Raw genomic sequence first — 11035 nt, forward strand, 5'->3', positions numbered from 1 at the left:
ATTTCAAATTTTACTACATATTACCATTTTAGTTTTTAAAATCAACTCATACATCCTTTTAAATTTTGGACTAAAATTAGTTACAAGTTACATCTTCAAGAAATTTTTTATAAATTTTATTATTTTCAAAATCTAAAATGATACTGATACCTCACTTAGGAAGAGAAAACCGAACATTTACCCAACCAAAAACCCTAGAAACCTCTCGCGTTACTCAGTCACTAGGAACCAAAGTAGCGCGTAGCCGTACCGTAGCACACAATTTCCCTCAATTTTCATTTCCGTAAATAAAAAAGAAAAGAAAAATATTTCGAAGCCGAAACCAAAACCCAAACCCACAGCACAATATGCTATGCTATGCTCTCTAATCCGTATCCGCCGTCACGCTCCTTTCCACCACACTCTCCGCTCTCTCTTGCCGATTAACCGTTTCTCCTCCTCCTCCTCCTCCTCCGCCTCCGCCGCCGCCGCCGCCGCCATGGTTGCTCACGCGAAGGACGAGGCGTACCTTAGCGCGGCGATTCCGAAGCGCGTCCGTCTCTTCGAGACCATCCAGGCGGAGCAGCGCACGCAGCGCCTCTCGCTTTCGCCGGATCCTATCAAGGTCACTCTCCCCGACGGCAACGTCAAGGACGCGAAGAAGTGGCTCTCGACGCCGCTCGACGTGGCGCGCGAAATCTCGAAGAATTTGGCCAACAGCGCGCTCATCGCGAAGGTCAATGGCGTGCTCTGGGACATGACGCGCCCTCTCGAGGACGACTGCCAGCTCCAGATCTTCAAGTTCGACGACGACGAAGGCCGCGACACCTTCTGGCACTCCAGCGCTCACATTCTCGGCCAGGTTCAGTTCATTTGTTTTTTTATATTAATTTTTGTTTCAATTCGGATTTTGATGAATTAATCATTATTATTGTTGTTGTTGTTGCTGCTGCTGCTGTTGTTATTGACTTATTGCTATTTTTTGTTTTGGTTATTTGCAGTCACTTGAGACGGAGTATGGATGCAAGTTATGCATTGGGCCTTGCACTACAAGAGGAGAGGTTTGTGTGTGTTTTTTTTTTGTTTTAATGTGATTGTGGGCTGTTTGTTGTCTCTGTTGTGATGTTTTTGTGTGTATTGATATAGAAAGTGAATGTTTTTGTTTAGGGGTTCTATTATGATGCGTTTTACGGGGACTTGGGTCTCAATGACGATCACTTTAAGCAGATTGAGGCTGGAGCATTGAAGGCTGTTGCGGTATTCTTCTTCTGCTTCTTCGCCTTCTTCTTGTTATTTATGTGTTTCTGCTTTTTCATATTTATATGTTTTTTTAATATTTACTCTGCTTATATGGCTATTTATTGCGATTATATCTGGTTACTGTGATGAACAGTTGTTATAATACTTAAACGTTTTTCTGTTTATGTTGATGTTGATTTCTCCTTGGAGTCTTGTCTTATTAGAGAAACTTTGTAGTTGAACAGCTGCGTGGAGTGTAATATCAAGCTGTATTCCAAATTTTGGTGTCTTTGTGTATATTTTCTTTATCTGTAAGTTTAATGTTCACCAGGAGTGTATTTGGAATGTTTTAAATGGGGTTTTGATTTGATTTGTAAACCAAATCTTGGGTTTGGAATGTTTAAAGAAAAGGAAATGATTTAATTTTTATGGAAAATGCTCTTCTGAAGACAAGTTTTCTCCAATTTGAGTGCAAGTAATGGTGTGTCCATCCTTGAATTATAGTAGGTTAAGGTCTCATTGCATTTTTAACTGAATAAAAGGTAGATTCTCATACACTCACTCAGTTTAGAGACAATTTCACTTTAGAGGGGTCTTATTCAATTTTTCTAAATCCCATGGATTTCATTGCATTTGTTTTAGGAGTTGTCTCAAATTTGGAATGTTTCAGTCAAAATTGATTTGATTTTTAAATTTAATTATTATATTGATTGACTGTTCAATAATGTCGTGTGATCTATTTTGCTGGCCTCATGTAGTGGGATAATGTTATTATTGTTGTTGTTAATATGCATTGCTCATTATTGTGATAAACATTACTTTTGTGTTAATATATGTGATGGATGATTAAGATTGTATTTACAGGAAAAGCAACCCTTTGAGCGCATTGAAGTTACACGCGATCAGGCACTTGAGATGTTTTCAGATAATAAGTTTAAGGCAAGTATAACTTTTTTTTCTTCTTTGAGGGTGAGGTGGGGTGTGGATAAGCTTCTTGTTTTCATGATCTTATCTATTGTTTTTTGAATTACATCATCTTATTATCTGAGCCATGTTTCCTATTTTCTTCCACCAATTTTTTTTATATCTCACAAATTAACAATTTAGTGCTTTGGCTCCATGGTTATCATGATCAGATCGAGATTATCAATGATTTGCCTGCCGACAAAACTATCACAGTATACAGATGTGGTCCCTTGGTGGATTTGTGTCGTGGGCCCCATATACCTAATACATCCTTTGTCAAAGCAATTGCGTGTTTAAAGGTATGCTTAAACTATCTTATCATGCAACCATTTCTACTTTTGATTTATCCATTAACATATCAATGACAAGTACTTTGGTTTAATTGGTTATCGTGTTTGGAATTTCAGGCTTCATCAGCATATTGGAGGGGGGACAAAGATCGGGAAAGTTTACAAAGAGTTTATGGCATATCTTATCCTGATCAGAAAAGTCTGAAGGTGATTTTCATTTCATATGTTATTTCTTTGAGTAAACCATTCAGCTATTCAGACTGAGCTGTGGTGGATTGAATGTTCAATTGCAGTTCCTTGTGGAATGAGTAAATAAATAGCTAGTAGTTGTTAATAGTGTGTTATAGCATTTATCAGTGCTCTTGTTCGTCTGCACTATGCTACATGCTTACTGTGGTATTTTTGAGATAATGCGTGGATGTTGCTGCTGTCTCTGTTATGGTTAGAGCAGAATTGTGTCTGCCTTGAAGATTATGAGAAAAGACCACCAATGATAGGGGCTTGAGGGTGGCAATGGCACAATAATGTCTGCTCTCCATGGTGTGCTGAACATTCAGTTGCAGTACCTTGTGGAATAAGTAAATAATTAATTCATAGTTATTAATAGTATTCTAAAGCATTTATTGGTGCTCCATCTCTTTACCACATTGCCATGCTACTTCACATGGTTTTTTTGAATTGTGGAGAGTGCTTCTATCTGTGTCAATGGCTTAATGGCATCTGACAACAGTTTTAAGGAAAAGATGAGCACATCCATTTCTGTTTAATCATCCCTATATAAAGCCAAAATGCTCAAACTCCCCTCAAATTTCTTTATTGGCTCTGCCAGTGTGTATTGGAGGCTGAGTTTCACTGGGGAGGTCTTGTTGTCCTATGTTCATGTGATAGTGAAAGTAACTTTACCCATTTGTTATCTTCTTTTTATGTTCTGTTTTCTCTTTTTTCCTGCTCCCTCTGTTCTTTTCTCTTGGGTGGCAAATTTGATTTTTCTTTGTGCTGCTAAGACTGAGGTCCAAGATGTGCTCATTTTCTCTAGATATTGTCATCACATTCCACATTTTCCAGGAGATATATTTTCTGTTTTATTATTTAATGTAATATGCCATTTTCCAAATTACTGATAGCCATGAGACACCTATTGCTAGTAGTGCTCTATTTGCTAGTTATTAAGTGTTAACCAACTTTTGTTAAAACTGGATTTTTTCTATTTTAACCGTGAAGGCGGAAACTGGTCCTCTAGACAGTCCTGTCTAGCCTTTATAATTGGAAGTCTTAAAACTGGTCTCAAAAACGCAGAACTGGTGGTGAACCAGTCAAATCATGCAGACTGCTCACAGTTTGGTTAATTGAACCAATCCATGGCTTCTTTATTTTGTAAATGTAAAATGTTAAGTCTTGAACTTGGTTTGCACACATGAAAGTGCACCAGTTACTTGCTGCTACACTTGAACTTCTTAGAGTGAAGCTGTAACTCATCTTTATGGTATTTAATGGATCTGTGTAGTGGTAGGGGTGTGTGGCCATGCCTTATGGTGTCATTTGATAATATGATTTCCCCCCCTTTTTTTTGGTTTTTAAATTTCCAGGAATACTTGCATCGGCTGGAGGAGGCTAAAAAGTATGATCACAGGATTTTGGGTGTGAAACAGGAGCTTATTCTTCATCATGAATGGAGGTATGTTGGTTCATTCTTGTCTGATTTCAACTTTTAGTAAGCTTTCTCTGACTGATATGTCTTGATCTGTCTTTGTTTATGTCAGTCCGGGAAGCTGGTTTTTTCTTCCACATGGCGCTCGGATCTACAACAAACTCATGGACTTCATTCGGAATCAGTACAGGGACAGAGGCTATCAAGAGGTTAAGTTTTTGGCTACATTTTTTCTCCCTTTCTTTTGTGGCTTAAAAGTTACTTTGAAGTTAAAATCCAAAATAAGAGCTTTAAAAATAAAGTGGAAGTTGTTTGTCAGTTTTTGCTTAAAAACTATTTTTTAAACTAAAAGCTCCATTTCATTGCCCCACATTGATTTGTTCAGAGAGGGAGGCTGGAGTACCTTTTTTTTGTTTATTTTTAAAGCTACTTCAGTAACTGTTTTACAAGCTACTTTTCCTTCTTTTCTTATTTAAACATTAATCTCCTTAATTTTTAAAGCATTTTTCTCCAAATGTGTTTAGTTTAGCTTCTCCTTTTAAGCTGAAGAAAAGCCAAAAAAAGTTAGGCCAAACACTACCTTATTGTAGGAGTTTCTTAAACTGACAGAAAAACAATCTTTTTCCATGTACTTAATACTTACTTGGAAATGGAATCATCAGGTCATATCTCCAAATGTATTTAACATGGATCTATGGGTGCAATCTGGTCATGCTGCAAATTATAGGGAGGATATGTTTATCTTAGAGGTAAGTTTTTTCCCCATATTTATAAATGCTTGTTTGTGTAAAAATGTGGGTTGGAGGCCATATCTTTTTATCTTGCTGGATTGGAATCAAATGAATCATTCTTGTGTTGATGTATCTTGTTGCTCATGTAATTATTACCTTTATGAATGATCTGCACGGGTGTGGGACCATTTTATGGGGATGTTGGAAACTAATAGGTTTGTTGGGATTTCTATGTATGTCTACTATATATTTTAGGTTTACAAAACCTGGAAAGTACATTTTGCTGTGAAAAGTACAAAACCTTCCAGTAGACATTTTTTCTCTCAAATCAATCAAGTTATCTGACCAAAGCATTTTTTCTTAATGTGAATTAGGTTGACAAACAAGAGTTTGGGTTGAAACCAATGAATTGCCCAGGGCACTGCCTGATGTTTAAACACAGGGTTCGATCATATAGAGGTAATTTTCATTTTCTTAGAGATTTATCTTTCTGAATAGTATCTTTTATGTGCCTATGTTGGGTGGCTGAGCTAGTCCACATTTTACTGTTGAATTCAGGATAATACACACATTTGAGGTCCTATATATTCACTCTCCTTTATTTTCATGGCTTCATCTTTCCTCTTCCTATGATAAGGCCATAATCCTATTGCACTGGGCGACCAGGGGGGAAGTGTGACTGGTTAATCTATAATTTGTTTTTTAAAAACTAATTTTGTAAAGTTGTTTCCCTAAATTCAAATGAGAACAAATGATATCAAACAAGTTTTATTTTAAAAAATAAAGAATTGTTTTTGAAAGCAATATTCAAAAAGACCCTTGTCTCTAGTTTGTTTTTTAGGTTGATATGCTTCATGAGTTTGAGTGTATAACTTGAAGAAGTGAATTTGATTGAGCTGATCTTTTTTATATGAAATGGAATATTATCTCAACTTTTCAATGGTTCTGCAGAACTTCCTCTTCGCTTTGCTGATTTTGGGGTTTTGCATCGGAATGAGGCTAGTGGTGCCCTGAGTGGATTAACACGTGTTAGGAGATTTCAGCAGGTAAATCTTTGTGCTGTACTTTACACACAGGATATACTTTTTATTGGGTTATATTTCCAAATAAAATTAATTTGATGTTTAGTATATTAAACCAGGAGTCACATTCTTTCTCATGTCAAGGTACACTGAGGCTGGAAGGCATACATTTTTTATACTTTATGATGGCGAGATTATTTGATTCTTTCAATTTTGTAGGCTCACACAGTGAATACTAATCTCATCTGGGTATTTGAAATTTTGAATAAATGTTTGAATCTCATTATTTTTCTGTTGCAATACTGGAGTAGAAAATGTTTTTTTAAACAGGTTGGGGATTAGTGTTTGTGGATAGACACAGATACAGGAGTTTGGCCTGCTCATCAATAAAAATGAAACACCTGGGATTGTGTTTATATACAGTTATAATAGTGTAGCTAAAATGTCATTATTTTTCCTGGTGATGGTTTTTTGTTCATTCTATATAAACAATACAATTAAAACTCAAAGAACATTGCAATTCAGTTATCTGGATCATTCACCTTATCTTTAATTTCTATTTTCTGTTTGAGTATCATACTACTATTAATGGCATTTGCTTTAAATGTTGCTCAGGATGATGCACATATTTTCTGCAGGGAGTCCCAGGTGAGTTTATTTTAAATTTATACAACATAAATCTTTGAAGCCTCTTTTGAGCTGAAGTTGGAGTGATTAATTTGATTTATTTTACAGATAAAGGATGAAGTGAGGAATGGCTTGAATTTCATCAATTATGTCTATAAGATATTTGGTTTCACGTATGAGCTGAAGCTTTCAACGGTATGCTTTTGATTGTAATTGTTCTTAATGAGCATATACCTTTCTCCAATGCTTTTAAAAATCCCTAAATTCAAAGCTTAGTCCTCAACTTAAGGTGCTCCCAGGTAGTATCTTAATTGTTTTTGTCTGTGAGCTGTTTAGGTTTTATTATGCAATCATTTATTCTGACATTTCCTGCAGTAGATTAATTATAATTATGACTTCACTGGTAGCATATTTAAATTTCTAAAGATATATAGAATTTTGATTGGCATTCCTCATGTATTGCTAATAACTAGCCAGTGAATCACTTTTTAAGTAACTTGGATCAAATTTTGCATGATCAATGCATTCATTATTATATGTATTATTAGTTTTTTGGTATGATAACTTTATGAGGGGACTTTTATTATAGTTCCATCACTTCCATGTAGCACTGAATCACTGATACTTGTATAAATTTCTTTAGCAAATTTCTCTTGTCTTTGTATCCTGGTTCCCAGTTAAGGAAAAACAGAAAGTTTTTGCAAACCAATACTTGTTTTTTTTTTCTCATTTAAAGATAACATCTGTTTAATAACGTTTTGTTATTTGTTTTTTTGCATGTGTTGAATACTTGAGTAGAGGCCAGAGAAATACCTAGGAGATATTGCAACTTGGGACAAAGCTGAAAGTGCTCTTAAAGAAGCTTTAGATGATTTTGGCAAGCCTTGGCAGGTAATTATTTCCTCTTCTATATGTCTTCTAGAATGTTTCATGCCAGCGATATATAGTTAAAGATATTGTTTTGAACATATGGCTTCTGATTAGAATTCAGATTGGATATCACAAAGTGTAATTTGCGTATCTCATTTCAATTCAATTATATTCTTTGTAAAACCTTGCAGTTGAATGAAGGGGATGGTGCATTCTACGGACCAAAGATAGACATCAGTGTATCTGATGCATTGAGTAGGAAATTCCAGTGTGCAACTTTGCAGGTTTGCACCTTTCAGCTGGATTTTCATTCACATGATTCAGTTTTGAATAACTTTTCAGCTGATGGTTGGATGAATGTGGTTGCTTGCAGCTTGACTTCCAGCTTCCTGATCGTTTTAAGTTGGAATTCTCAGCTGAGGATGAAGCCAAAATTGAGAGACCTGTAATGATACACAGAGCCATCCTAGGATCTGTTGAACGCATGTTTGCCATACTTTTAGAGCACTACAAGGGTAAATGGCCTTTCTGGCTCAGTCCTCGTCAAGCGATTGTATGCCCTGTGTCTGAAAAGTCACAATCTTATGCACTACAGGTACATAGCTCTGAATTTTAGGCTTCATTCTATGGTATATTTGTCTTATAACTATGATACAGATGATGTGTACTGCGTAACATGTGAAAACACTTTTAATTACATCGGAGAATATATTTTTGTGGCATCTCATGTTTGTCATGCCTGTCTAATGAACTGTCTCATAGGAGTTTATGAAATATTGACTTTCTGCTGTTTATTGCTGAGCTTGTGTATCAGTTTGAAATCATGGAATCAGTTTGGTTTCTTGTTATTTAATTATGTTGAGTCTGCCACACGCATTCTTAAGTAAACTTCGAGCATGTTTGGTTTGTTGATTTCTCTCTCTATTTTCACTAATAATTGAAAAAACTCCAACCTTGTACAATTCTTTGAAAATAGGAAACAAAATGAAAAACATATCATATTTTTGAAATTATTAGCAACAGAACATTTCCTTATATTGAACATGCCATTGGCTTTTCATTGTTCCATTACTAATTTTTGTTAGGATACTTGTACTACTATATTATGATATGTGAAAAGCAAGGGCTTGTTGATTGTGTAACATTCTTGCACTGCAATTTTCTAGGTGCGAGATCAGATCCACCAAGCAGGGTATCACGTTGATGCTGATACAACTGATAGGAAGATTCAGAAAAAGGTAACGTATAAACCTTTATGCCCAACAATTTGATCTTAGTATGTCATTCATTCAGAGGACAATAATGCCCACATTGTTTAGATGTACTGCCCAAGCTGTTGCCACTAGTCAGTCAGTTACTGATGAGTTAAGCTGTGATTAGTGTAACTAGATTTTGTACCTTACATGTACCCAAAGTGTATGTATTCTTCTATTTGTGATATTAAACATTTAAAATTTATTACTTTTAACAAATTTTATTCAAGTTATATATTCGAAACTTCAGTATTATTATTCATTTAAATAAAACAAAACTAGTTATTGAGTCCCCTAGACATTGAATCCTTCAAAGACATGTGATATCAAACAAAGGTAATGATGGTTCGTGTGTGTTTTAATATTTGGGGGATTTATTTGATATCATAAATTTAGTAGACTAATTGTTTAGTAAATCTGCAATTGAAAAGTTATTTCTCCTTTTTTTTTTAATATGGTATACTTTTATTAATAATCTAGTATCTTATCAAGAGAATTGTCTTAACTAGAAGTGTGGCATTCTGCAGGTACGAGAAGCACAGTTAGCACAATACAACTTCATATTGGTTGTTGGAGAGGAGGAAGCTAATTCAGGACAGGTTCTTCCTTTTTTCTTGTCATAAATAAATTGTTTGTGTAATTAGATTTCAGTTCTACCTCCCTCTGAAAAAACCTCTGCCCTTCTCTTTCTGTAACATATCCTCATGCATTTGATCTGTGTTTGACCTAGGGCTGCTGTCAAGCACAGTTTTAATGGACTTCTCATCTCACTTGGATAATTAAGTTGGTATTACGTAGAAGTGTATAAAGAAGAAAGCAAGCTTGCTTAGATGAGCTGTGCACAAATAGTTATACATATAGTTTATGAATCTTTTGAATAGCTTGTTTGACAATATTTAATCGCATATAATATTATATATACTTATGTCATTTTCTGACGTGCAAAACATTCAAATTCAGAAACTAAAATAGAGTTGAGATTGAAAGTAAGATATACACTTTCCTTGGCCAAGCTTGGGCTAAGGATTCTAGCTTGGTTAAAAGTTAAAACTTTGGTTAAGCTCCTGCTTGATTGATTTTAATTAAAAGCATGATAGCATTTGTCTCATTTTAGAGAAATTATTAAGTTGTCTAGGACTACCAAGTGTTCATAGTCCCAACCAATATTTATATAACGCATTCAAGTTTTACAGTTTATGTGAAAAATTAAGAACACTTAATTATGTGTTGTGAAGATTGATGGATTGGGAACCATGATGGTTTGGCCTCTTGAGCCGCCTAATAATTTCTCCTCATTTTGGCTCAAGTAACTGCCTCAAATTTGAAAGGAATTTCAAGTTAGATGTAATGTAAGCCTGAGCTACATTTCAATAATTCTGATTAAGGTTGTATAATCTAATCATTTTGGAGGTTTTCTCCCACATTATCTTATAGAGATGGCTATGGTCTATGATCTGTTTGAAGACATCAATAGTATAGGAGGACTATTTTCTTATGGTGCCTGTGTTCCTAGGCTTTCTGGGCTAAAAATAATTAGTTTTTTCATTTCCACCAGTAAGAATATTATACATCAGGGTGTATGCTGTTGCTCCTTGATTATTGATCATGTTATTTTGTTGTTCCAGGTGAGTGTACGAGTTAGAGACTTGGCAGAACATAAGGTTATGAGTATTGAGAAACTACTTGAACATTTCAGAGACAAAACTGCAGCTTTCGAATGATACTTTGCTTGTGAAAACTGAAGAAAAATTTCAGCCCCAAATACCTTAGTTTTACACAGTTGTGTGCATGTCACAATTTTATTTTTATTTTCAACCTATCAATTTATCCTGATTTTATTTTATGATTTGAATGGTAACAATATTTTCTTTGTATCGTTTTTGTTTACGTTCCGAGCTTTTTACATCAGCATTAGAGTTTACATGTCACATTTTTTTTTTCTTTTAAGTTGGTGGCTGACATTTGAGGAAAATATACATTTTTGAGTTGGTCCTCAATTATGATTGTTAGTAACTTGTCTGAGTTTTTCTTAGGATCCAGGAGTCTCGTGGATTATTTAGCTTCGTTTAGTTGAATATTTATATCCATCTTGGTTTCAAACTTGCAATAATATATACGTATCAGCTGCTTCATGTGGTTGTACTTTGGTTCACTCGACTGAATTGATTAATATATTGCAAAGTGAACATAAATTTTTTATCTTGAACGTAAAACTTTGGATTCTAAAAGTTCCAAACATTCTGCCCATGGATAAACCTATGGAGTTTTCGTGCAATAATGGATATCATAGCATCATTAAAAAATGAATGAAATGTTATATGCCGCCTCAACTCTTAGAAGTTGAAAATATTTCAGAATATTTTTCTTGTCAGAGTAATTCAAACTATTTTTTTATAGAATAATTGTCATA

At 34.9% G+C, this 11035-nt stretch overlaps 1 protein-coding gene across 1 annotated transcript; it reads left to right on the forward strand.

Annotated features, from left to right (window-relative positions):
• Positions 1-280: 280 nt before the first annotated feature.
• On the forward strand, positions 281-10622 carry LOC100812652 (threonine--tRNA ligase, mitochondrial 1). Its single transcript, XM_003517740.5, has 19 exons — positions 281-841; positions 981-1040; positions 1147-1236; positions 2083-2157; positions 2355-2483; positions 2592-2681; positions 4061-4149; positions 4235-4331; positions 4785-4871; positions 5228-5312; positions 5805-5899; positions 6491-6523; positions 6611-6697; positions 7301-7393; positions 7564-7656; positions 7746-7967; positions 8539-8610; positions 9153-9224; positions 10251-10622. The coding sequence occupies exons 1-19, from the start codon at positions 353-355 to the stop codon at positions 10344-10346; spliced, it is 2154 nt and encodes a 717-aa protein (XP_003517788.1). The 5' UTR covers positions 281-352; the 3' UTR covers positions 10347-10622.
• Positions 10623-11035: the final 413 nt, after the last annotated feature.

The sequence above is a fragment of the Glycine max genome, chromosome 1 (assembly GCF_000004515.6).
Source record: "Glycine max cultivar Williams 82 chromosome 1, Glycine_max_v4.0, whole genome shotgun sequence".
NCBI classification, from domain to species: Eukaryota; Viridiplantae; Streptophyta; class Magnoliopsida; order Fabales; family Fabaceae; genus Glycine; species Glycine max.

Bases quoted from the DNA above. Each gene is read 5' to 3' on its own strand.
- LOC100812652 (XM_003517740.5), top strand. From the start codon at position 353: ATGCTATGCTCTCTAATCCGTATCCGCCGTCACGCTCCTTTCCACCAC. The intron at 1,237-2,082 runs GTATTCTTCTTC...TTGTATTTACAG, and splicing joins GAGCATTGAAGGCTGTTGCG to GAAAAGCAACCCTTTGAGCG. The intron at 6,698-7,300 runs GTATGCTTTTGA...ATACTTGAGTAG, and splicing joins ATGAGCTGAAGCTTTCAACG to AGGCCAGAGAAATACCTAGG.